The 26,218-nt window shown below is 32.4% G+C and overlaps 2 protein-coding genes and 1 long non-coding RNA gene across 3 annotated transcripts; 1 reads left to right on the forward strand and 2 right to left on the reverse strand.

The window, feature by feature from the left end:
• Positions 1–1,856: 1,856 nt before the first annotated feature.
• On the reverse strand, positions 1,857–3,539 carry LOC140962317 (uncharacterized). Its single transcript, XR_012172521.1, has 3 exons — positions 3,434–3,539; positions 2,646–2,774; positions 1,857–2,278 (listed from the first exon to the last, which is right to left on the reverse strand). It is a non-coding gene; the product is annotated as an uncharacterized lncRNA (long non-coding RNA).
• Positions 3,540–8,762: 5,223 nt separating this feature from the next.
• LOC140959846 (uncharacterized) lies at positions 8,763–9,820 on the reverse strand. Its single transcript, XM_073417883.1, has 2 exons — positions 9,330–9,820; positions 8,763–9,248 (listed from the first exon to the last, which is right to left on the reverse strand). Exons 1-2 carry the CDS (start codon positions 9,511–9,513, stop codon positions 8,875–8,877), a joined length of 558 nt encoding a protein of 185 aa, XP_073273984.1. The 5' UTR covers positions 9,514–9,820; the 3' UTR covers positions 8,763–8,874.
• An 11,571-nt stretch (positions 9,821–21,391) lies between these two features.
• On the forward strand, positions 21,392–26,037 carry LOC140969208 (transcription termination factor MTERF2, chloroplastic-like). Its single transcript, XM_073430482.1, has 6 exons — positions 21,392–22,171; positions 23,250–23,658; positions 23,906–24,121; positions 24,737–24,844; positions 24,967–25,241; positions 25,639–26,037. The coding sequence occupies exons 1-6, from the start codon at positions 21,426–21,428 to the stop codon at positions 25,826–25,828; spliced, it is 1,944 nt and encodes a 647-aa protein (XP_073286583.1). The 5' UTR covers positions 21,392–21,425; the 3' UTR covers positions 25,829–26,037.
• Positions 26,038–26,218: the final 181 nt, after the last annotated feature.

Genomic DNA, 26,218 nt, shown 5'->3' on the forward strand with positions numbered 1-26,218 from the left:
ACATAAAAAAAAAATAAATGTAACGAAGAGTACATAATAACCCTAGTAAGGACGTGACTATCGCTCCTTTTTAGAGGCATATCAACCAAAAAAGAAAACTTTCTATTAAAAATAGGAGGTAGTTTTTTTTTTTTTTAATCTAAAAAAAGAGGTTGGTTTTTAATCTCTTTGTTATGTCTCCAAGAAACCATTAAAAGTTTTTTGTCGCGTCTTTCGTCTATAATCAATTAAATTTATTTAATATAACTTTTTATAAATATTCAAATGGTATTTCTTGTGCGTGCGTAAGTGTATACATACAGTTATTTACTCATATTTGATATGTTTTTAAGAATTTTCAAACTTTTATATANAAAAACATTATATTTTTAAAATTTTATAAATTATTGTTTAAAAATATTATATATTTTTAAATTTTTATATACTATTTCGGTAGGTATTCTGGTATATACCCAAACTTCAAATTTCATAATTTTATCAAACTGAAAAATTCAGTATCGTTACTGTGTCGTACTGAAATCTTCAGTATACTGAAAATTCGGTATTTTTAACAATTTTATTTTCATAATATTTGTTAGCTAATTTGCTGGTGTAAATTTATTAGTATTTTTGTACATATCTTTTTCTGATTTTTCTCCAACTTTTCTAATATAATTTACCTAAAATTTCAAATCATGTGGTTAAATCTTATCTAAGCACTAATTTATAAGTGTCATATCCTAATAAAATAATACTAAAAAATTTAATATGTGTGCCACGGAATACTAGTATGAATAAAGTTAACGTAATTAATCACACCTTGTTAGAACTTTAAAATTTTTTTTTTGAATTGGGGTAGGAGAATCTTACAATTAAATCTCGAACCTCAAAGTTAGTTTCAAATTTAAGACTTTAATATAAGATGAACTACAAGTTATAAATTAACGAACTTAATCTTTTTAAGCTTTCCTTCAAGAGATAAAGATAACTCTTTTTAACTCTTTCTTTTTATGCATTTAAACAAGAATAATGCTAAAGGTACAACCAAAATATCGTACAGCAATATTTACAACAATTAAATCATGAGATTTTGTTATTATATCGTGAGGTTTTACATTGAATTTATCATGAGATGTTGATAAATGAAATTTTTGTATTGAATTTTTTGTGTTGTAAGAATTGTTGTACAAATTTGGTTGTACATGTATCATTACTCTTTAAACAAACAAGAAATCTCCGACTAAAATTTTGAAAATGAATCGTCTTTAATTATTGCTTCATGAAAACTTCGTACAACTTTAATTATGTATTATTGATTTATTTCCACTCGATATATAATTATAAATTAGAAAGTGGGTAACATATATTAATTCTCACAAAAATTCTTGTGGAACGGTATTATGAATTAATTTTGTGAAATGAGTCTTTTATTTGGATCACTCACAAAAACATGTTACTTTTATTATAATATGAACATGATTGGTCCTTCTTACGAATAAAAATATGTGAAATCGTCTCATAAAATACTTACATATTTGTTGGGGCATATTTTCAAACAAACATAATAGGCACCTCATACGTTTTTCTCAGTGCAAGGCAAGTCGAATAATTAAAAACATGTGACTACTGCCACTGGAATGGTCACACTAAGGAATTCTATTACAAGCTTGTTGGATATCCTCCGACTCACAGGCTGTACAAAGCCAACAATGGCAAGAAGAGACAGAGTGACAGGATTTACAAAGATAATCCTCAAAATCAGAATTCCGTCAGCAAATTTAACTGATGTTGCATAAGCAGAGGCTTCACTGTTAACTCACACAGAGGGACATTAATGCAACCACTGCCTCAATTTTCACATCTGCTCAACATGTGGAAAGTTTAAAGATGTTGGGAGCTTACAATGTTCAGCTAGTCAACATGGCAGGTACATCTGCTAACCCAAGTTTTAAATCTCATTGGATAATTGAGCTATTTGTGCCTTGGGCGGTGGAGTTTGAAGAGCTCCATTTAAGTCGTTTCACTCATCTGTTTCCTGGATTGGCTACAAGAGAATTATCTGGGTTACAGGGTGTACTGTTTAGGCTGCTTGGTATATGTCAGGAGTTTGTCCATCTCCAAACTTTGAGTCCTTGATGATAGAGCGTCCACATTCTGGGATGAAGTTACAGTAGCTGGCAAAGGGGGATGGGATTCTCCGAGTTTATGTCAGGCAGCTCGATGTTTGGTCTTTTGACTCAGCTTGTCTTGAGGAAGCAACATAATTTTGATGGTGGGAACTGCAGTCCATATTGATGGCCTGCAACATATCGAGTCCATATTTAAATGTTGTCTCAAATGTTGTAATACCTAGTAAAAACACGCAGCGGAATAATATAACACACAAATAAATAACTTAAACCAAAACAATCATAATTAGAAAATAAACTGCTTTCTAAAATACCTAAAAGTACTAAAACGTCATCAAGAAAATATGTATATTATATACATATTTTACAGGTAGCTATGTCATGAACCTTATAATCATCATAACAATATATAAGCAAATTTTAAAATAGAAATCCAACTGCGAAGGATTGAAATATCAAACATCTTCCTATAATACGTCTAAAATACTTTGATGCAGAAATTAATTTAATATTATCCGTATCAGAGTAGATAAATACCAAAGAGTGGATCATTCTCTGCAACAGAAGATTCATTCTTTGCAGCAACTTCAGAATCTTTGACATATTTTCCTTTTCCATCACTATTGGTGAAGTTACTTAGAGATTGAACCTTCAATCCTTGCTTACCTTGACCATAAAGTGGAGACAGGTTACAGAGATCACACGGTGTATAGCCTAGTATCCTTTGTACTCCTTAATATATTATTTTCAAGATTGACATTAGTTTTTTTTTTTTTGTGATCAGCTGACTGTGATCAGTTGTCTGACAAAAACTAGGACAGAGAGTTTATGATATGTAATGTGTTAAAGAGTATTACATATTTATATTATAGAAAATATGAGCCATAAATATTTGTAATATGTAAAAAAAATTGAGCAAATATATGGGCAAGAGTCTGCCGGCAAAAGCCCATTCTTGCTCACGCACATAATCCGCCCCTGATTACGTGAAACAAAACATTCCGCAAAAGAACAAGGGGATGGATGACACTTTCGTGGTCAGAACTCCCAAAATCTAATTTATAAACCAATTCAATAACTAAAATAGAAAAGAGAAACAAGAAAGAACCACAACCAGAAAACACAAGAGGAACCAAAACAAAAGCTCATTCTTCGGTTAGAAACTAAAAAATCTACAATTTCCCAATAATCCATTCAAGCATCAAACAAAGATAACTACGATATAAAACAGTATGATCAACTTATGCAATCAAAAGACAGCCGATCATATCATTCATAAACGAATACAAACGCTAAAACGCGCGAGGAGAAATGGAGAAACTCACCTCTGCTCTCATTGAATCCTCGAAGTTACTGCATAAAAAAGCGAAATCACTACAATTTAGATATTACTTATTCAATACATAATATTATCTATCTATATAATCTCATCAACTCAATTAAACAAGATCCATAAAATTTAAAATAAGTTTTTATTATTTATATCATTCAATTTATTATCATATCATTTTCATAGATAATGAAATTTTTAGTGGGTTCCTTGAAAACTACTCCCTCAATCATTGTGCATGCAGCAGATAGTGATCAGAATGTATCGGATGTCAAATTATTATTTTGGGATTTAGTTTTCCAAAAATAAAATAAAAGTACTCACAGGGAGGAGTGAGTTTTTTATGCGATAGTTTCGAATATCTATATTCGTATAATGAATCGATCCGATTAATATTTGAAGCAAAAAAATAATATTTTTATCATAAAATAATTTTTTTTATGGATTAGATTGAATATAAGTTTCGTATCAAGAAATTGACTCGTGAAACATGATTTTTGTGCACAGTGAGATGGATGACATATATTTTTAATTATTAACTATTATAAGCATCATCGCACAAACGATATGTGTATATAATATAATATATTTAATATTATAAGTTATATATAAATAATATATTTTTATTTTTCAAATAATTAGTATTGTTATGATTTCTATATAAAAAATAATTTTCTCAAATATTTAATTTAACTATGAATTTCACATCTAAAATAACTATAACAGTTAGATAAAAAAAATAAGGAAAATTTTGGCGAGAATAATATAAAATTACTAACATATACATGAAATCAAATATAATAGAAGGGTAATTTTCGGAAGAAAAAAAAATGGACGTCTCTCTAACAATTCTTGGATAACCCTAATGAAAATGTGTAAAAATGCCACAATACAAAATGATAACAATTTTTAAAAAAAAAATGAATTCTGAAACTGAAAGTACTCAAAACAGGAATCGATCTGTACAAAATATGAGATCCAAACCTTTTGAGATAGAAATTTGATATTTCCTTGTAAATTGTCATATTATTTTATGTTTATATATATATTTGGAAGATTATAAAGTACGTCGAATAAAATGAGAAGTTGTTAATTCACAACTAGGGAATGACGCAGATGCAATGCGTGTGTAAAATAATAAATATTATATATACGAATCATGATCATGATCATTTATTAGTCGAGTTGATTCAAAAAATTTTGATATGATTTTTAATTATTATTTAGATAATGATTATGCGATTATATTAAATATGTCATTTGTATAAATAAATGTTGTACACACACGCATCTCGAGCACGAGTGCACTAGTAATATATTATATTTATCTATATATAAATATAATAATAATAATAATAACAATATATATTATTAAGTTGACGGGTTTGGGGCGTGTCCAAAAAACAGGCGGGTCGGGGTAGCTTTTATTGGCGGGGTGGGTCTCGGGGTTTGGGAGAATAACACCCCTCGGTTGTCATCCCTAGTTGTGACCCGGTCCCTTGTTTTATTTTTCAAGAGGCTGTGCGCGAGTGTAAATGAACTGAACTGAGCTGAATATTATTAAAATTTTAAGGCTCGAGGTCGAATCAAATTAAGTATATTCGAGCTCGATTCGATGCTGAAAAATTTTAATTTCTTTGACTCGAGTTCGGCTTGAAATTATATTTGAGTTTGGCTCGAAATGTTCGAACATATTCGCAAGCTATTCGAACTATTTTCCAAACATTAAGGTTCGAGAATGAATATTTGAAAGCTCGAACATATTCGCAAGCTATACATATAAAATATTATTGTTTGCGAATTGTTCGCGAACTATCGAATAAAACAATTTTGACTTAAGTTCGGTTCGAGTTCGAGTTCGAATACGAATCAAATATTTATCAAGCCAGCTCGATAGCTCGCGAACCTGCTCGATTTGTTTGCAATCCCATGGTTGGGGTCTAGGACCCTATTTTATTATAATTTCTTTTTTAAATATTTGGGTAATTTTTATTGAAATTTTTATATTATTTAATAAAAAAAAAAGCCCAAAATATGTCTACTTTTTATTATTATTATTAATTATATTCTTTTTTTTATTGCTGTTGCCAATCCTTGATACATATTTAGACTATCACTCAAATATATTAAAATTGGACAATAGTAAAATTCGTTCAATAAGTTAATCTGATTTTGTTGTCCATTTATAATTGCTCACAAGGCGAACAGTTAGTATCGCAAACACACACTTTTCAATGCATCATTTTGTTTCCTATATGTAATAATCTATACATGTGATGCACCGTTCCAACAAGAAGAGACTAAATTGTTTGATTGATCACCAATTTAATTAATTATCTTTCTCTAATTCCATGTGTTTAGAGTTTAATTAGCCAAAGGGTTAATTAAAGTCATGCATAAACACAAAAACTCATGTGAGACGATCTCACGGGTAATTTTGTGAAATGATATTCTATATGGGTCACCAACGAAAAAGTAATACTTTTTATGTCAAATATATTAATTTTTATTGTAAATACGGACATGATTGATCCGTCTCACAAATAGAAATCTGTGAGACCGTATTATGAAAGACCTACTCATGCATAAAATACACATTGGACCCACGTTTATTTGTACACCTCCAATTACAATAGTGTAATACGAAAACTGTTTCTCCTTCCTACCTTTAGACGTAAATATTGAATATCAACCCCAAGAAGAAGGCATAAATTCCCAAGGCAGATTCTGAAACTTACAATCCGCATATTAATTCACTCGGATTGATCAAAAGCTAAAAAAGAGAAGGAACACAATCCGCATATTAATTAGTAATATATTCTTAAAATGATTGAATAAATAAATAAAATTTCTAGAATTAATTGATTTAAAAAATTATAATTAAAATTAAAATATTATAAATAAAATTAAAATATTATATTAATTATTAAATTTTTATTAATTCCAATTTCCGAAAAAAAACTAAAAAATCGATTAATATTATAGAACATAATTAAAATTTGATAATAACATAAATATGCATTTATTGTAATAATTACAATATTAATACAAATTTGAATATTAAATATTAGTTAATAACAATTATAATATTACAGTTAAAAATAATATAATAATAAAAATATAATCAATAATAATTAAATTATTTATAACATTAGTCAAATTAAAAATTATATTTAAATATTATTAATTTTTTTGAATTTAAAATTATTTTAAACTTTAAGATATTAAAGGAAAATTTGAACTAATCAAACATCATACCTTCTCCCCCAAAGGATTATAACCACCAACAAAAGGATAATAATGCATACACTGTGGGTCGGGTGCGGACTGAACGGACCTATCACAATCTTAATCATACATACCAAACACATAATAAGTTAAGGATTAAAAATCAATCACCCTTTATCATGCACACCAAACAATTCATATGTATATTATACATAAAACTCTTGTGAGACGGTTTCATTAGTCAATTTTATGAAATAGATATTCTATTTGGGTCATCATGAAAAATTATCATTTTTTACGTCAGAAATATTACATTTTACTGTAAATATGGGCAGAGTTGACTCGTCTCACGAATAAAGATCCACGAAACGGTCTTATAAGAGACTTACTTTATATTATATGCAGTATGCGTGTATGTATTTATCTATTTGTCTACTAACTTATCCACTTTTGAGTTTTCGTCCATTAAATTTCAAATTTTGGTTTTGATATGCAGTACCTTTTAATTTCGGGCTATTTTTGTCTAATTACTGACGTGTAGGATCGAGTCATTTCTTCTTTACCAAAAGTTATAACTGATAATTAATAACAGTACAACTCAAATACTTTTAAATCATATAGCAGTTTCAGTGTCGTCATGTATCGGTCACTCTTCTAACAGAGATAATTATTGCATTATAACACACACAGTTATTCTTTCGGTATGAAAGACTATATAATCAAAAGGAAAAAAAAGTTGATAAAGATGAGCCGTGGCCTCTGCTATCATATATGCATCTCTCTTTCTCTACGATTAAATCGCACCATTCCTAATAACAATAAACTTTTGGAATATCAAGTCATACTTTCATTCCTATGTTAGATCCTTCAGAGTTAAAAAAGTGACCAAATGTTATCATTAAGCATTACTAATTAGCTAGTGGTTTGACGCAGTGATTTTAGTCCATTTAAAATATCCCTCGACAAAAAGTGGATTGAAAAGTGGGAAACAAAGTTAAAGTCGTGTTTTTAAGAAAATCATGTTGACGACAATCCTTCAATTGTAGACCATAAACATTAAACTCATCGTGGGAAAGTTTTCACAATAGAATTAATTTTTTTTTTCATTTGGATAACTATATAATTAATATAAAGCCACTTTCTTTGTATCAATTCTGCTGTGTAAGGGCTGAGTCATTCGACAAATCGTATAGAATTACCTTTAATTTGTTCTTGTGGCTTTATACTTTTTTTATTAAGTGTGGTTTTGATAACTAATGCTAATCTTAATTAAGAATTAGTCATCATATCATTGGAGTTTATCCGGTTCTAATATTGAACACAATATTTGTTTTTTTTATAAAAAAAATAGTTGACTCTCAAAAAATGGGGAGAAATAATACAAGATAAAAATTGCAATTTTACCGATGGAATAAATTAAGAACGATAATTGGAATGTAGAGTAAAATGAGATATTTGTTTCCACGCTCCGAGCCCGGGCCCGGATCCGTGTGACTGCGCAATGAGCCCCTATAGCAACTACTTCGTATCCGTCCTCGCTTTACGAAAATGATTAATACAAGTTGCTATAGAAGTCCACAAGCACATTATAAACATATTTTAAATCTTTAATTTTTAAGATGTGGGATCACACCTCCTTCAGAACGCGACGTTCTCGTCGCGGCCTGACCCCTCGATCCACCAATGTCGAGAATCTAGAAGTGACTCCTAGCCTACAGGTTCAAGAGGTGGCTCCCGTCATATAGCACTTTACCCCGTATGTTCAAGAGGTGGCTCCCATACACGTAGCACTTTGCCCTGCATAGCACTTATTTCCCGGTGTTCTATGCCGGTGACCAACTCTGATACCAATCTGTTACGCCCCGAGCCCGGACCCGGATCCGCGTGACTGCACAATGAGCCCCTATAGCAACTACTTCGTATTCGTCCTCGCTTTACAAAAATGATTAACCCAAGTTGCTATAGAAGTCAATTCTAAGCTCATTTTAAATTTTTAATTTTTAAAATGTGAGACAAAGAGTATCACATTTGTCTTGTGTAATTGATTTGATTCTAGCTCGAAATATCATTAACTAATCCAAATAAAAACAAAAAGAGACAGAAATTCATTTTGAACTCCATTGATTTACAACGTTCTAGAACAGTGAAAGAGTTCTAATACACGCATTTCTTCGTTTTGAAATCCATCAAGAGCATGAAAGTCTACTTTCATAGATCGGAAAGTGCTTCTTCTTCCCTCAACAACCGCTGCTGCCGAGAGATAAATGCCTCCACGGCCTGCCGGAACTCTGCGCTACTCATCTCGTCCTCCGCGCAGTACGAGGTGATGCCGCCGTTCGCCGCCGCGTTCTTCCTCCCGCTGTTCGCAGTTCTCTGACAGTACCTCTCCGTCACGCTTCGTCTCAACTCACGGCAGCGATCATCCACGTGCGCCACTCTCAACACTTTCTCTGATTTACTTCTGTTCATTCCCATGTCTCTTAGTTTCTCGTTACCGCTAGATTGATGGTTTCTGCGGCATTTTTCCACGTACTCGTCGTAAATATCGGGCCCCTTTCCGCTATTTTCAGCTGAAAATCTCCCTGATTTCAACAGCAAAACGGCGACAATCACGTTACCGATCACGAAAACAAATCTAGGGCTTATCAAAGTCAGAAGAATACCCCTGAAATGTTCTCCCCAAGACTTGACAGAAAAATGGAACTGTGAGCAGAATCGAACGACGATGACCAAGAAAACAAAAAGCTCCACCAACCGAAACAGAGTCGTAATTCTCAGAATCCTACAGTACTTTGAAATTGCATGGGATTTTTCCACTCTTACATCACGAAACTTTAGTGAATCCATTTCTTGAGACTTAAGAGTTATCTACGTACGTAGACTAATATTTACAATTATATTTCAGGGTTTCTTTCTTGGCTTATATATTTCCACAATTTTTATGAGAATTTGAAGCGAGCCTTGAATTTGAACAGAGAGCGTGAATGAACTGCGATGTCCATTTCTGGAGAGATCAGAGAAGTAAAAAAAAAAGGTAGGAGCTTGAGAGTGAGTTCTTTTGCAGTATGGAATAAACGGTAGGAATTGCAGGAATGAATGCATTGGAGGAGGTGATGGTATTTATAGGCAAAAGTTAGATTCGTTCCCCTTTTTCTTTTTTACTCAACGCACTTTGTTTCCAAAGCGACAATTTTTTTTGGATTTGAATAGGATTTAATTGTTTCGGTCAAAACTGATGTGAGACGGTCTCACGGATCGTATTTTGTGAGACGGATCTCTTATTTGGGTCATCCATGAAAAAATATTACTTTTTATGCTAAGAGTATTACTTTTTATTGTAAATATCGGTAGGGTTGACCTGTCTCACAGATAAAGATTAGTGAGACCGTCCCATAAGAGACCTACTCTTCTAATTTGGTGATATTAAAACGGGAAAATATTTTGTTTTCCTTAGTAATTTGTCGGATTTAGTTCATAACTTATAAGATGTTGGTATTAAAACACTTCATTTTAATTTCTGAATATTTTGATTTTGTGGTTGACATGACCATAATTTTACGATGTCACATCAATATTATCATAAAATAAAACTAAATATAAAAAAATAATCAAAATTACCGCAATGAATCAAAACTTTTAATACTGGATAGACAAAAACATAAATAATAATTTAAAAAATTCTTTTCTCCCAATAAAAAGGAGAAAACGGGTGCACTTGTTTTTGAAATTAGAAAATAGCATATTCTCGTTGATTTGTTTTACTCAAGATAATTAAAAATTAAAAGATTCTGAATACATGAGAATATAAATGACAAAAACTTGTGTGAGACGGTATCAAGGTTCGTATTTTCTGAGGCATATCTCTTATTTTGGTCATCTATGAAAAAATATTACTTTTTATGCTAAAAGTATCTCTTATTTGGATCATCCATGAAAAAGTATTAATTTTTATGCTAAGAGTATTACTTTTTATTGTGAATATCGGTATGGTTGACCCGTCTCACAGATAAAGATTCTTGAGATTGTCTCAAAAGAGACCTACTCATATAAATTATCATAAAATCAGGTTGTTCCTATTAAAAGGCATGATACTCATATAAACTATCACAAGAGACCTACTCATATAAATTATAATAAAAGATGTTTTTGAAAACGTTGATCTAAAATCAAGAAAGGCAACAATGACGAGACCATCCATTTCTGGAAGAGTAATATGTTTACTGTTGATAGTAAATTGGTTGGTATTGAGATGGGAACAAACCTGACCTCTGAGCCAACGAAAGTTGTGGGGGGAACAACAGGCTTCACGTGAAATTTCCAACCAGTAGCAGACTAGCAGCTCTCATCCTCTTGTTTCCATTTTGGGGGAACGGCTATGAAAAAAAAAACCCTCAAGAAATGGGCTAAAAAATTTTAGTAAATTAAAAAGACAATGCTAAAACTTAAAAAAAAAAGAAAAAAAAAAAGAAAGCTCAATCCATACTACTAATTAGACCCAAAAATATAGCCTGGGTTGGAGCCCACCCCAGCCTTTGGGGTGGCTCCGTCCCTGCTTTGAATCGAGTTTTTACATGCAGTTTAATATATATTTATGAAACATATAATCTACGTAAATATTCTTTTATATATTCTAAGAAATATTCATCATCTAACACAAGATTATATTAACATTATTTTGGTTCGTGTGATAGGATAAGTAAATGATATATAATAAGAGTGATTATAAAATAAAAAGTAATGATAAATAACACATTATGATAAATTATATGATGTTTAACATGATTTTAATTTGCTTGATTATTTTTGTTAATTATTTAATAAAATGCCATCATCATATATTAATTAATAATATATTCTTAAAATAATTGAAAAAATAAATAAAATATCTAGAATTAATTGATTTAAAAAGGTATAAATAAAATTAAAATATTATATTAATTATTAAATTTTCATTAATTTCAATTTCCGAAAAAAACTAAAAAATTGATTAATATTATAGAAAATAATTAAAATTTGATAATAACATAAATATGTATTTATTGTGACAATTAAAATATCAATACAAATTTTAATATTAAATAATAGTTAATAACAATTATAATATTACGGTTAAAAATATAATAATAAAAATATGATCGATAATAATTAAATTATTTATAATATTAATCAAATTAAAAATTATATTTAAATATTATTAAATTTTTGAATTTATAATTATTTTAAACTTTAGGATATTAAAGAAAAATTTAAATTAATCAAACATCATCACGTTTCCCCCAAAAGATTATATAACCACCAACAAGAGGATAATAATATATAGAGTGCGGGTTGGGTGTGGGCTGAACGGGCCTATCACAATCTTAATCATCCACACCAAACACATGATAAGTGAATGATGACATTTGAGTCAAAAAATTTCAGATTGAAAAACGCTACTGTCCTGTTTTTATCTACACGAAGCATTAAATAACCGTGAAAATTCAATATATGATATGCCAATTAAATTAAAAAATTTCCAAAAGGCGGAAAATTTTATGTTACCCTTTGACGTTACATACCTCAAGATTACATCTAAAGGTATATATTTATTCATATTAGAATATATGCACATATAGAATATACAAGGATTACACGAAGAGAACAATTTTCACATTACTCTCACTATATTTTATTTTTCAACAATTGATTCAATCTACGATACCTCGATAAAGTTCAGATTTTATTTTTTCTTGAGTTCTTGAAAACTAATATAATTAAGTTGTTTTAATATTGATATACATATAAATATATATTGTCGAAATATTTTGTCTAAATACAATAGTATTTATTAATGTGATCTATAATCAGAACTATATTCTTACTAACACTCTGACACCTATTTTATTATAACATTCTTAAAATTTTAAAAATAATATAGTCAGACTATGATTATTCAAAATAATAAACCAAAAAACAAATATATCAATTAAATTTTTTTTAAACAACCATAATTTTTAAATTTCTCATGATATAATTTGAAGTTACAAAATTATATACATAAACCATGTTCTTAAAAAAATAGCTACAAGTTCTACAAATATTCATCGATGGAAGTTTGACATGACATAAAACATGAAGATAACTATAACATTTTTAAAAACTTTTATTTTTTGAGCAAAAAAAAATTTTAAAAACATAAAATTTTTAAAAATCTTATAATTCATTTTAAGTAATTGTAGATGTAAGAGTAATTTGTTTCACATAAAAACGATTTGAATTTAATCTTATTCCTCATTTTCTATCACTTTCATGTTTATAAGAGTAATTATTACAAATAAAATCAATTTAAACTCATTTTGATTCTTTCGAAGTGCTCTATTATGGCACCAATCAATTATTTATGTTTGTCATGCATAAGGTTTTACGGTTTGACTCATTGAAACCATGTCAGTGCAATCCATATTATGTTCACCATTAGCTTAGTATATGGATTTGCACGACAGATCACAATTATAAAAAATTAAAGTCATATATTAGGTACAATTATGACTTTGACATGAAGATCAAGAAATGTTTAAACTAAAAGATTAATTTTCACTATCAATACATGAAAAAACAAACAAAAAAGACATGTATTTATTAATATTATTTAGCGAAGATAATGACATATATGTAAATTCACACAATTTTATTACAATTTTCAACTTTATTATTCGTGTATTATTTACTTTATTCATAAATGTTAATTTACTCAATTTAAAAATAAAAATTGGCATAAAAACTCTTATGTGATTGTTTCACGGATCAAGTTTTTGAAACATATCTCATATCTACCTAGATCATGAAAAAACATTGTTTTTCACACCGAAAATGGACTGGATCGACCCATCTCAAGGTTATATATCCATAAGACCAGCTTGCTGAAGACCTACTCAAAAATTGGAGAACTATAAAATTTTGAACAAGAGTGTATATTTAATTTTCATTCGATTTATTTTAAATTCATTGATTAATGAGAAAAAATCAAACAAAGGGATATCCAAAAAAATAAAGATAGAGTTAATAAATCAAAAAAAAAGAGAGAGAGAAATCAAACGAAAATTATTTTTTAAAATAAGGCTATAATTTATTTTTTAAAAAATAAAGTGTAAAATTTATTATTCTTCTATTTATTTTAAATTCTATTAAAAATTTTGTTTTTATAAATATATATATATATTATAAATATATATATATATAAATTCCATTTTTTTAAAAATAGTAGCTAAATTTAAATAATTTAAATTTATTTTAGAATTCATTAATAGCTGAAAAAAACAATAAATAATGAATTTATTATTATTATTTTAAATTTCATTAAATATATAATTTTTTTTGTTTTAAAAAGAGTGTAAATTTCATTAAAAAAATGAGAGCTAAATTTAAATTTCATTCCAAAAAAATGGTAGTTAAATTTTATTTTTCTTCAATTTATTTTAGATGTCATTAATAGCTGAGGAAAAACAAATAAAAAAACATTTATTTATTACTATTATTTTAAAATTTAATTAAAGATATAGTTTTTTTAAAAAATGGAATATAAATTCCATTTCAAATAATGGAGGCTAAATTTTTTTTTCTTCCATTTATTTTAGAATCTATTAATAAATAGATGAAAAAACAAACAAACAAAGACATATGTATTAATTATTATTATTTAGGTCATCATATATGTTAATTTACTTAAATTAAAAATAAAATTGGCACATAAACTCTTATGAGACTGTTGCGCGGTTCAATTTTGTGAAACATTTTCCTATCCGACCCGAATCATGAAAAACATTGTTTCCACTCGAGAAATGACTGAGTCGACTCGTCTCAGATGTATATATATATATATACACACACAAACACACACACACACAATGAAACAGTCTCACAGAATACTTGCTCAAAAATTGAAAAACTATAAAATTTTGAAAAAGAATATAAACTTCATCTTCCTTCGATTTATTTTAAAATTATTAACATTAATTAATAAAAAAAAGTCAACCCATATTAAAGATATATATTTATGAAACCGTCTTACAAAAGATCTACTAAAAAATTAGAGAACTATAAAATTTTGATCAAGACTGTAAATTTCACTTTCATTCGATTTATTGTAAAATTATTAATTAATGGAAAAATAGAAATCAAACCATGGACATCCAAAAAATAAAGATAGAGTTCATAAATCAAACAAAAGAAAAAAATATAAATCAAACAAAGATAAATATTTTTAAAATAAAGATATAGTTAATTTTTTAAAAATGGAATGTAAATTTCATTACAAAAAAGGTGGTTAAATTTGAATTTTTTCCAATTTATTTTAGAATTCATTAATAGTTGTGAAAAAACAAAAAACAAAAACAAAAAAATTTAATACTATTAATTTAAATTTTATTAAAGATAAAGTTTTTTTAAAAAATATAGAGTACTGTAAATTTCTTTTCAAAAAATAAGACTAAATTTCATTTTTTTCAATTTATTTTAGATTTCATTAATTGATAAATGAAAAAAAAAACAAATAAACAAAAAGACATGTATCAAAATTATTATTTAATAAAGATAAAGACATAANTTAAATGTAGCATATATCAGTAAAGTATATTTTTGTTCTATGCTTATATATATAAAAAGAACAGTAGGTGTTTCATAAGACGGTCTCACGGATCTTTATTCGTAAGACGGATCAATCATGTCCATATTTACAATAAAAAGTAATATATTTGACATAAAAAGAAATATTTTTTCGTGAGTGACCCATATAGAATATATGTTTCACAAAATTGACCCATGTGACCGTATCACGGGAGTTTTGTGTAAAAAGAAACATATTTGATAGTAGAAAATGTAAAAATTTGGGTGATGTTATTACTATGACTCCGCCACTGTATACTTGCATGAAATCATACAATAAGAAGTAGACTAGTATTGGACAATTGAAGTTGTACTTAGAAATTCAGTCGATTTGGCTTTCAAAATTGTGTGTGATGAAAATTTAAAACGAAAATATATATGAAAATAATATGAGCCAAAACTCGAATAGTTTAAACTCATTTCTTAACATCACGTAAATTTTGGAATAGGTCTCTTACATATCTATTTATATAAGATAAGTCAATATGTTTCATATCTAATGTTAAAAATAATATTTTTCATAAATTGGATCGAGTTGGAGCTCCGTCTCAAAATTAACTCGTCAGCCGTATCTCAAGAAAGTTTTTGTGTGAGTTTTGTTCAAAATAATCTCAATAATTATTCTTATATCCTGAATTTCTCATTAAATCTATTTTTCTTAACTGTCTTTTCTCCATCTTTTCATCGTTTCATCTGTTGATACGTCAGGTACATAAACAAAAGGAACTGTCCTTATACATAGTGCTGAGCAGCTTGAGAATTATTCGAAGACAGAAGAATCGAAAGTTGAGGAACTCATCAAAGCAGTTGCTGATGCAGATGCTTATGCCAAGGTCATTGGTAGTTGAGACTTGAGATAGTTTTTAAGATTGAATTAGGTCTAAATCTTAATTTTAACGAGATCTATTTTAAGATTGAATTAGGTCTAAATCTTAATTTTAACGAGATCTATTTTTTTTTCCGCTCTCTATTATATATTCTTTTTTAAAGGTTATAGCCTGCTACAATTATTAAAAAATTTAAGAAAATTATTAAATATTGTTGTTAAAACATTCACAATATTCATTCAAAGGTTTTTTTAAATCGAATTTTATTATAATCTAACAGTGTTAGAAAAAATAATTAACTATTAGAGTAAACTCGGATGATGTAGCTTAGTTAGCCTTAATATCAGTTAGACACACCAGTTAGCAATTAGTTACAAGAAGTTAGAAACCAAAATATAACTAAGAAGGTGATTTGTAAACTTCAATATTCCATTCATTATTCTTCTGATATATGAAAGAACGGCTTTCTTCCTTCTCGTTAAACTCTCCGCAATATGGTATCAGAGCAAAACCGCTCTGCTCTTCGGAAATAACCAACTCAAGTCGATCAGAGTTGGCTCAATAATCAGTTGAACATTTTCGCTGATCTGTTTCATCTTCGTCTGTTTTCATTTGGATCAAGGGCTTAGGAATTCATGGCGAACACAAGCTCATCAACTTGGAATTTGCCGGTTCGATCTGTGGTTGACGATCCATCGATTCCATATTTTCTCCATCATTCTGATAATCCAGGAGTCACGCTTGTCTCTCAACCACTCACAGGTGACAATTTTGCTTCATGGAGCCGAGCTATGAAGATTGCACTTTCAGTCAAGAACAAATTTGAATTCATTGATGGATCCATTCCCAAGCCAGCAGAGTCTGAATCAAATTTGCTGAACGCTTGGAGTCGTAACAACAACATAGTCATTTCATGGCTATTGAATTCTGTTTCTAGATATATCTCAGCCAGTATTCTATTTGCGGAATCAGCTGCGGAAATTTGGAACGATCTTAAGGAAAGATTTCAACAAAGCAATGGCCCTAGAATTTTCCAACTCCATCGCGAATTTCTCAATCTTCGGCAAGATCAAGATTCGGTTAGCGTCTATTTCACCAAACTTAAGGCTCTCTGGGAAGAGCTGAATCATTTTCGCCCCACATGTAATTGTGGGAAATGCATTTGCGACGGAATCAAAAATGTTTAGACGTACGTTCAAATGGATTATACAATGATATTTCTCATGGGCTCAATGAATCGTTCACTCACATCAGAAGTCAAGTTTTACTTCATGAACCTCTGCCATCAATCAGTCGAGTCTTTGCTCTAATTGTTCAAGAAGAGCGACACAGGGAGATTGGAGGACATCAAAGCACCATCATGCCAAATCAAGGTATGGAATTTACACTCAAAACTGATCATTCTCAGGCACAACTGGGCAATCGAAAACCACCACAAAAATATCAGAAAAGGAAGGCCATAATGCACAACATGTAATGTTCCAGGACACACAATTGATACGTGCTATAAGATACATGGTTACCCACCTGGATACAAAACTCGCTTCAAGATTGGCTCTCGAAACTCAGTTGCTCCTGTCAATCATGTGTCTGATCACACAAATGTCCCTGAAACCCAAGATTACACCAATATTTTCCAGAATATCAACAAAGGTCACATGGAACAACTAATGACCATGTTTATCCAACAACTCTCTTTGGCAGACAAGAAAATCAACCCACTGGAAAACTCCAGCTCTCCTCCCATCACAGGTACTTGCCTCTCCATATCGATTCCAAATGCATTGAATATTGCTACATGTTGGATAGTGGACTTCGGTGCATCTAAACATATTTGTTCCAACAAAGATACTTTTATTTCACTTAAGGCAATACATGATGCAAGAGTAACTCTGCCCAATAATGATCATGTGGAGGTGCACTTTTGTGGTGATGTTCGGTTGGGAACAAATTTGATTCTTTCATATGTTCTCTATATTCCAGAATTCAAATTTAACCTACTGTCCGTCAGCTGTCTACTTGCCCGCACACAAACTATGATAAGTTTCTACCGTGATTCTTTTATGATCCAGGACACCCACACACAGAAGGTGATTGGAAAGGGTAAAAGACTAGCAGGGCTATATGTTCTAGACTCGGATGTAATGGGTTTCGATCACCACATAAATCTAGTTGGAAGTCAAACTTGGCACAAGAGACTTGGACACCCTTCACAGAAGGTCATGAATGCTTTAAAATCTAGTTTACAACTTGAACCAGATGTTGTTTGTAGCAAAGATATCTGCTCCATCTGTCCATTAGCAAAACAGAAACGTTTACCTTTTGCCTCTCTTCATAGAATGTCCTCTATTGCTTTTGAACTCATACATTGTGACATTTGGGGACTTTATCATGTTCCTACATTCAATAATCACCGATATTTTCTTACTTTGGTTGATGATTGTACAAGATTTACATGGGTTTTTCTTATCCAACATAAATCTGAAGCAACAAAGGTTGTTTCAAGATTTTGCACTATGGTTGAGACACAATTCAGTAGTAAAATTAAGGCATTCCGCACTGATAATGCTAAAGAGCTCACCTTCACTAAATTATGTCAGCAAAAGGGTATCATTCATCAGTTCTCATGCGTTCAAACTCCTCAACAAAACTATGTTGTAGAACGGAAACACCAACACTTACTCAATGTGGCACGAGCACTATTTTTCCAATCTCGGGTCCCTATCAGTTTTTGGAGTGAATGCATACTGACAGCTACATATCTGATGAACCGTATCCCCTCACCATGGACTGGGAATAAGTCGCCATATGAGTTACTCTACCACCAACAAGTGGATTATCGCACCTTCGAGCATTTGGATGCCTTGCTTTTTCATCCACCTTAGCCACACATCGAGATAAATTCATGCCGAGAGCTCATGTATGTGTGTTCCTAGGATATCCTCCTGGAATAAAGGGCTACAAGCTGATGGAGATTAAGAGCCAAGAGATATTCATCTCACGTGATGTCAAGTTTCAAGAATCAATTTTCCCCTTCCATTGTCTACCTCAAAGCAAGGATGTCGATCCATTTCCAGAACTTGTTATTCCTCACTCAGCACCATTGGACACCTCTGATCATGCAGTCAGCAATATGCCATCAGTTATACAACCCGAACAAGGTAATTCTGATGAACCTACGGAAGCATTCACTGAACCATCGCAATTAGTTCCCATTCGTTTTCAACGAGAATTTCAAGACTACACTCCTGTCTACGGGATTATCATTGCCACATGATCAAACATAATTCCACCCCTTCTTCCACATATACATATCCTCTCAGCAACTACATTTCCTATGCGGCACTCTCCCGATCGTATCGTAATTTGGCACTCACCATATCGTCTCAAGATGAACCTCAGTTTTACCATCAAGCCATTAAGTATGATCAATGGAGAACAACCATGGGGGAAGAACTTGCTGCCATGGATGCAAACAACACTTGGTCAGTGGTGCCACTCCCACCGGGCAAACATCCTATCGGTTGTCGTTGGGTATACAAAATAAAACATAACTCCGATGGCTCCATTGCTCGATACAAAGCTCGTTTGGTGGCCAAGGGCTACACTCAACAGGAAGGCGTGGATTTTTTCGAGACCTTTTCTCCAGTCGCCAAGCTTGCCACAATCAAAGTCATTCTTGCCTTAGCGGCAAGCCGAAATTGGCATCTCGCTCAGTTAGACATCAACAATGCTTTCCTAAACGGTGATCTTTCCGAAGAGGTCTATATGGATCTTCCCCTGGGGTATAACTCTCATTCTTCAGTTTGCCAAGCAGGACAAAAATTTGTTTGTCGTTTACATAAGTCAATTTATGGACTCCGTCAAGCATCAAGACAATGGTACACGAAATTTTCTGCCGCATTGCTGGACTCAGGATTTGTGCAGTCCATATCTGATAACACCTTGTTCACTAAAGGTTCAGGACATAGCTTTATCACCTTACTGGTTTATGTCGATGACATAATCATCACAGGGCCTTCTGTTACCGCAATCCAGCAGCTTAAATCTGATCTCCAAGGTAAGTTCAAACTTAAAGATTTGGGTGATCTAAAATACTTTATTGGCCTTGAAATAGCTCGATCATCGAGTGGAATTTACCTCTCTCAACGCAATTATGCACTTCAATTACTCGACGACACGGGTTTTCTAGCATGTAAACCTGCCATTGTGCCAATGGAACCACCTTCTCACATTACCTCCGCTGGTGGTGATCCCCTCGTTGACATCACCGCGTACCGCCGTCTGATTGGACGCCTTTTATACCTAACCTTAACGAGACCTGATATAACATTTGCGGTACATAAACTCAGCCAATACGTAGCCACACCACGTACCTCCCATTTGCATGACATCCATCATGTCTTGAGATATGTAAAATCCAATCCCGGTCAAGGACTTCTCTTCTCAGCTTCTTCACCAATTCAGCGCCGGGCATTCTCCGATGCTGATTGGGCAGCATGTCAGGACACCATAAAATCAGTGACTGGGTTCTGTGTATTCCTTGGTGATGCTCTCATATCGTGGAAAACAAAGAAGCAGCTGACAGTCTCTAGATCCTCAACTGAAGCGGAATATAGAGCCTTGGCCACCACAACCACTGAGATATTATGGCTCATACAATTGCTCAAGGACTTACAGTTCGACATTGTCACACCAGTTGTCATTTTTTGTGACAATCAGTCCGCCATTCATCTAGCCAACAATCCTATTTTCCACGAACGAACCGAACATATCGAGATCGACTGCCACTTCATTCGAGATAAGATCAAGGAAGGCTTCATCAAACTATTGCCAATCAATTCTCATTTACAACTCGTAGACATGTTTACTAAGCCTCTCCCATCCTCCACTATCTCCTCTTTAATGTCCAAGATGTCTATAAAAAAACATTTATAGTCCATCTTGAGGAGGGGCTATTAGAGTGAACTCGGATGATGTAGCTTAGTTAGCCTTAATATCAGTTAGAGACACCAATTAGCAGTTAGTTACAAGAAGTTAGAAACCAAAATATATAATTAAGAAAGTGATTTGTAAACTTCAATATTCCATTCATTATTCTTCTGGTATATGAAAGATCAGCTTTCTTCCTTCTCGTTAAACTCTCCGCAATATTAACCTGTATTTGAATTTTCATAAATCTTTTTTCTTAAAATTAAAATTCTCAACAAAAAAAAAGGAATTTCGCTAATAACTTAATAATAAATTATGTCGTTTGCAATCGTTCTCTATCCACTTTGCTTCGACACTAGAATGCAGGCATTCCAACCACAAAACCACCATATCGCCACCGTCATCCGCCACCAAGATCGCCGGCTTTCTCCACGCGCCACCAATCTATATCTCTTTCCTGTCGCCTCCAAACGTCTCCATTTCCGTCACACTTGCACATCTTTCCACCACCGCCATCATACCCTCCCAGACCAAGAAAAAACCCCGGTCCCCGCTGACGCATCACTGAGCACTGAAGATGACTCTCTACGGACCCACAACGCCAAGTCCACGGCCCTACTCCTCCACCACCTCTCACCCCAAGATCAGCAAAACCCACATCCGCCGCCGTCGCAAAGACAAGAACACCATCTGCCATTCTCGAAAGAAGATAAAGAGAAGCTATTGGAATTATCATTACTTAACAAAAGACCCCGACAGTTTCCGGGCTCCATTTTCGTGAGTAATTCGTCCCAGCTTGTAAAGACTGTTTTTGAAGCGGAAAACACTAGACTTGATGATGTTGCTGATGATGTAGATGATGAAATGCTTATGAAGGCACTTGAAATCCGGAGGAAAGTGACTTTGGAGGTTTTCAAAGAGGCTATGAAAAAGGGGAAGTTTGGAATCACTTATTCTGATAATTTGATTTCGAAGTTGGCTGATTTTCTTGATTGTGTCATGATTAAGGCTGCTTCCATGAAGCAGTTGCCTGAATTCTCTGGTTGCTCGTACAATAATCGTGCCAAGGCGTTCATTAATGAATCTGGTGTTGTTCCTCTTATAAGGTGAATAGATAGTTATGACTTGTTTAGCTAAAATATATCAAGAAGAACAACTTGCTGCTCAAGCTCAAAACTTTTCTCGAACTTCAAATCAACAGTTAGTTTGGGGCTCAATTCTAATACCTACAGGGTACATTGACTTGAGCTAGAGCTTGATCGAGTGATGAATTTGGTGCTCAACTCATCCAATCGGGAAATGAATTTTGCGCTCAACTTTGATGTACGTTCGAGTTACTTGAACTCCACTGGTTCAATTTTTCGAGCATTATTCAATCTCGAGCTCCAACAAGCTCAAAACTAAAATGACCAAAGTGGGTTCAACATTTTATTTGTGATATATAAATAATAAATAATTGTAATAAATAAATAATAAATAATTGTAATAGTTCGAGTTCGAGTGACGACGAATAAAAAAGCTCGGTTTGACTAGGCTTTGATTGAGCTGCTTATAACTGATGGCTTGGCCTTTTGCACCTCTAAGTGACAAAAGAGGTGTTGCTCTTTCGGGAGGGAAAAATAGATTTCATGTTATTTTGCCTCAAAATACAAAATACCTTTGCGTTGCATTTGAATTGATGAATGTCAAATGTAATAAACAAGACCATGAACTTCAAATCTACCTTTATATTTATACATGGTTCATGTTAATTAGGTGAATTTATCCTAATAATGGTATCATTTAAAATCTATTCTTTTTTTTTAACTTATGTATAAATAAGTAAGCTATGAGTTTAATATTTGATCTAGTGTTTCATTGTTAATAACAAAATATAATCGAAATTTATGGATTTCAAATTCATCTCACAAATGCACCCTTGGTTGCTTGTTTATAAAATTCTTAAATCAGTTGGATAAGCTCCTACTACCAAGTACAAGAAGTTGTTACGTTACTGTGAATTATATCTTTCACCTTTGATCATCTAGCTCTGAATCTTGAATGAGTTTGGATGATACAGAAACAGAAATGCCTGCTATATGAATATCACCTTTGGTCATCTAACTTTGAATCTGAAATGAGTTAGTTTGTCTGATACAAAAGCGGAAATTCCTACTCTGAATTTTGATTATGAATTTCATGTAGGTGGTTGAAATATAATTCACTGTCGTATCCCCAAATTGGGAAGTTGATATGTGCTTCAAGAGGAAATGTTGATTCCATCAGAAAGTTAGCTGAATGGCTGAAGTCAATTCATGTTAAAGGGAGATTTATCGGAGTTGCTATGACCCGAGCTGGAGAAACTGTACTGGAACGGGACTTGGAAGAATTAGATGAAATTGTTATGTATCTTGAGAGCAATGGTGTGAGGCAGGATTGGATGGGTTACATAGTGAGCAGATGTCCAGAGGTACTGTGTTTTAGCATGGAAGAACTGAGGTCTCGTGTCGAGTTTTACATGAATATGGGCATGGATAAAAATGACTTTGGAACGATGCTTTTTGACTGTCCCAAGGTTCTTGGTTCCCTTTCTATGGAAGAGATGAACAAAAAGGTACCTAAAGTTCTATGCTTTTCGAAGAGCCAGTACATTATCATGCTTATTTTCTCATCATTGTGTGGATTTTTCTATGAATTTGTGAAGTTTCACAAGCCATAACTTTATAAATGTGTGCTTATTTTGTACTCGAAGTCAACATATTGATCCCAAATATTCAGCAAATGCTTAGTTTATTTATTATTCATGCACATAAAACTCCCAATATTTAATCACATCTGACGATTATTTCTTATTTATCTAGGTAGCTTATTTGAAGGAGTTTGGCCTTGATAATGAAGATGTGGGGAGATTATTAGCATTTAAACCACAGTTGATGGCATGTAGCATCAACGAACGGTGGATTCCTCTCGTTAAATACTTTTATTACCTTGGAATTTCTAAAGATGGCATGAGAAGAATCCTAACTGTAAAACCAATTATTTTCTGCATTGATCTTGAAAGCACCATTGTCCCGAAGGTATGCCTTGCTTGCTGATGTCGCATTATCTGTAATTTAATTTGGGAAAGAGATGGTACTTCAGTAGATCAAGGAAAATTTAATATATTTAACTACTCCCAAATTCCCTCCTAAAGCGTCAGAATCCAAAATCAGAACACCTCCTACATCACTCATCGCGTCATTGATCGAACATAGGGGTAAGAAAAGTTTTGGGTGAACAGAACCAACACATTGAACCAAAGTTAATTCAGTACCTCAGGTGGGTTATTTTAGTTTGCTTTCATTTACTTTTTCCTAGGCTGATCAGAATGATGAGCAAATATCTTGAACCTAACTCAGAGGAAATTTCTTGTCTTTCAAATTTCGGTTATCTTGAATATTTTGACTACTTCGATAGTTTGTCTTTTTATGATAGTTCAGCTCAATTATTTCTGAGTTTGAAAAAACTCAGCCTAGTCGATAACCGAACCTACCGAATTCCCATCTATAACGACCCTTTCTCAAAACTAATTGGGATTGACTACCAAAGTCATGACACCATAAGAGGATAACTATCCCACGTAATTCGTGTCTTGTGGCATTTAGTGCCGCTCAGGTACTATATGTTAACATTTACTTCAATGGTTTTTGCAGGTTCAATTTTTACGAGATATTGGAGTTCAACATGATGCCATCGGCAACATGCTCGTTAGGTTTCCCTCCTTGATGACATACAGTCTATACAAGAAGATTAGACCCGTGGTACATCTCATCTTCTAATCCTTTTTCCTTTCTTTGTTGGTGTGATGTCTCTTCTGAATTTTATTGTTTTTACTCAGAAATTCTAATGATCTTCATACCTAAAATATGATATTAATCTGCAGGTCATTTTCTTGTTGACGAACGCCGGGGTTTCCCAACGGGACATTGGGAAGGTGATTGCATTGGCACCGGAACTTTTAGGATGCAGCATAGCCAATAAACTTGATAACAATGTGAAGTATTTTCTGTCACTGGGAATCAAGTTACCAGAGTTGGGTGAGATGATTGCGGATTTTCCAATGCTGCTGCGATACAATATAGACATCCTTCGACCCAAATATCGTTACCTTCGGAGAATGATGGTACAGCCTTTGCAAGATCTCATCGAATTTCCCAGGTATCACTCCACCAATAATGCAACTACTTTCATTTGATCTTGAAAGTGATACTTTCCCATTTGCGTATACAACCCTAGTTTAGTTTGAATCTAGTCAAATTAACATATGCAGAGATTCATATTCGAATAAATCCAAATTGAGCCGATATTTACTCTCAACCCTTCTGTGGAAATTCGAATGGGAAGTCTCAAATATCGACCTATACTTTGTAAAATTGTAGTAGTGAAAAAACGAGAAGCGGATTGTAAGTGAGAAATTAATGGCCATATTTTCATCGAAAAGGATGAGCCGTGTTAGCCGGAAAATACAACTGATATAAAAGTTATATAGAGAACGAATTAAAAATCAAACCCCCGGTGACCGTAATAAGAAAAATTGTATACTGAAATTTTGCAGGTTTTTCAGCTATTCACTTGAAGAACGAATAATCCCAAGGCATAAGATTATGGTGGAAAATCGAATAAATTTTAAGCTACGATGCATGTTGGCAAGTACAGATGATGAATTTCACTCGAGGGTCGCTGATGAAGTTGAGAGACGAAGAAGATTTGAATCGGGTATAAGGGATGCACAGCCAACAGACTGATATTGATATACTTACAAATGATGCGATGTATTTAGTGACCAACCGGATAGTTTTAGTATAGACTGTACATATTCATGTTATAGAATATTCAGAAAAATTTTGACTCACGCACATCACTCCATGTTTACTAGAGTCCTAACCCGTGGGACTATCTTCTGGACTGGAGAGTTTCCTAAGATCGTTGACCACGTTAAATTTAGTTGTGGAGCCCAAGTGAGACATATAACGATTCTTAAATCTATTACGGAACGTTAAATGCCTTATGAACCCTAATAGAGAGACATCATACACACACTGCACTGATTACCTAAACTTATTGCACCCCCTAGAACGAGCTTTCTGTATCTGAATGTGGCCGATTCAATTAGATAGAGAACTTGCATCCTTTCA

The sequence above is a fragment of the Primulina huaijiensis genome, chromosome 2, assembly GCF_012295235.1.
Source record: "Primulina huaijiensis isolate GDHJ02 chromosome 2, ASM1229523v2, whole genome shotgun sequence".
Classification (NCBI taxonomy): Eukaryota; Viridiplantae; Streptophyta; class Magnoliopsida; order Lamiales; family Gesneriaceae; genus Primulina; species Primulina huaijiensis.

Excerpts from the sequence above, each read along its gene's own strand:
- LOC140959846 (XM_073417883.1), bottom strand. The coding sequence starts at position 9,513 with ATGGATTCACTAAAGTTTCGTGATGTAAGAGTGGAAAAATCCCATGCA. Across the intron at positions 9,249-9,329 it reads TTGGGGAGAACATTTCAGGG|GGAGATTTTCAGCTGAAAAT; the intron begins GTATTCTTCTGA and ends TGTTGAAATCAG.
- LOC140969208 (XM_073430482.1), top strand. The coding sequence starts at position 21,426 with ATGCAGGCATTCCAACCACAAAACCACCATATCGCCACCGTCATCCGC. Across the intron at positions 24,845-24,966 it reads ACAAGAAGATTAGACCCGTG|GTCATTTTCTTGTTGACGAA; the intron begins GTACATCTCATC and ends ATTAATCTGCAG. Across the intron at positions 25,242-25,638 it reads GATCTCATCGAATTTCCCAG|GTTTTTCAGCTATTCACTTG; the intron begins GTATCACTCCAC and ends GAAATTTTGCAG.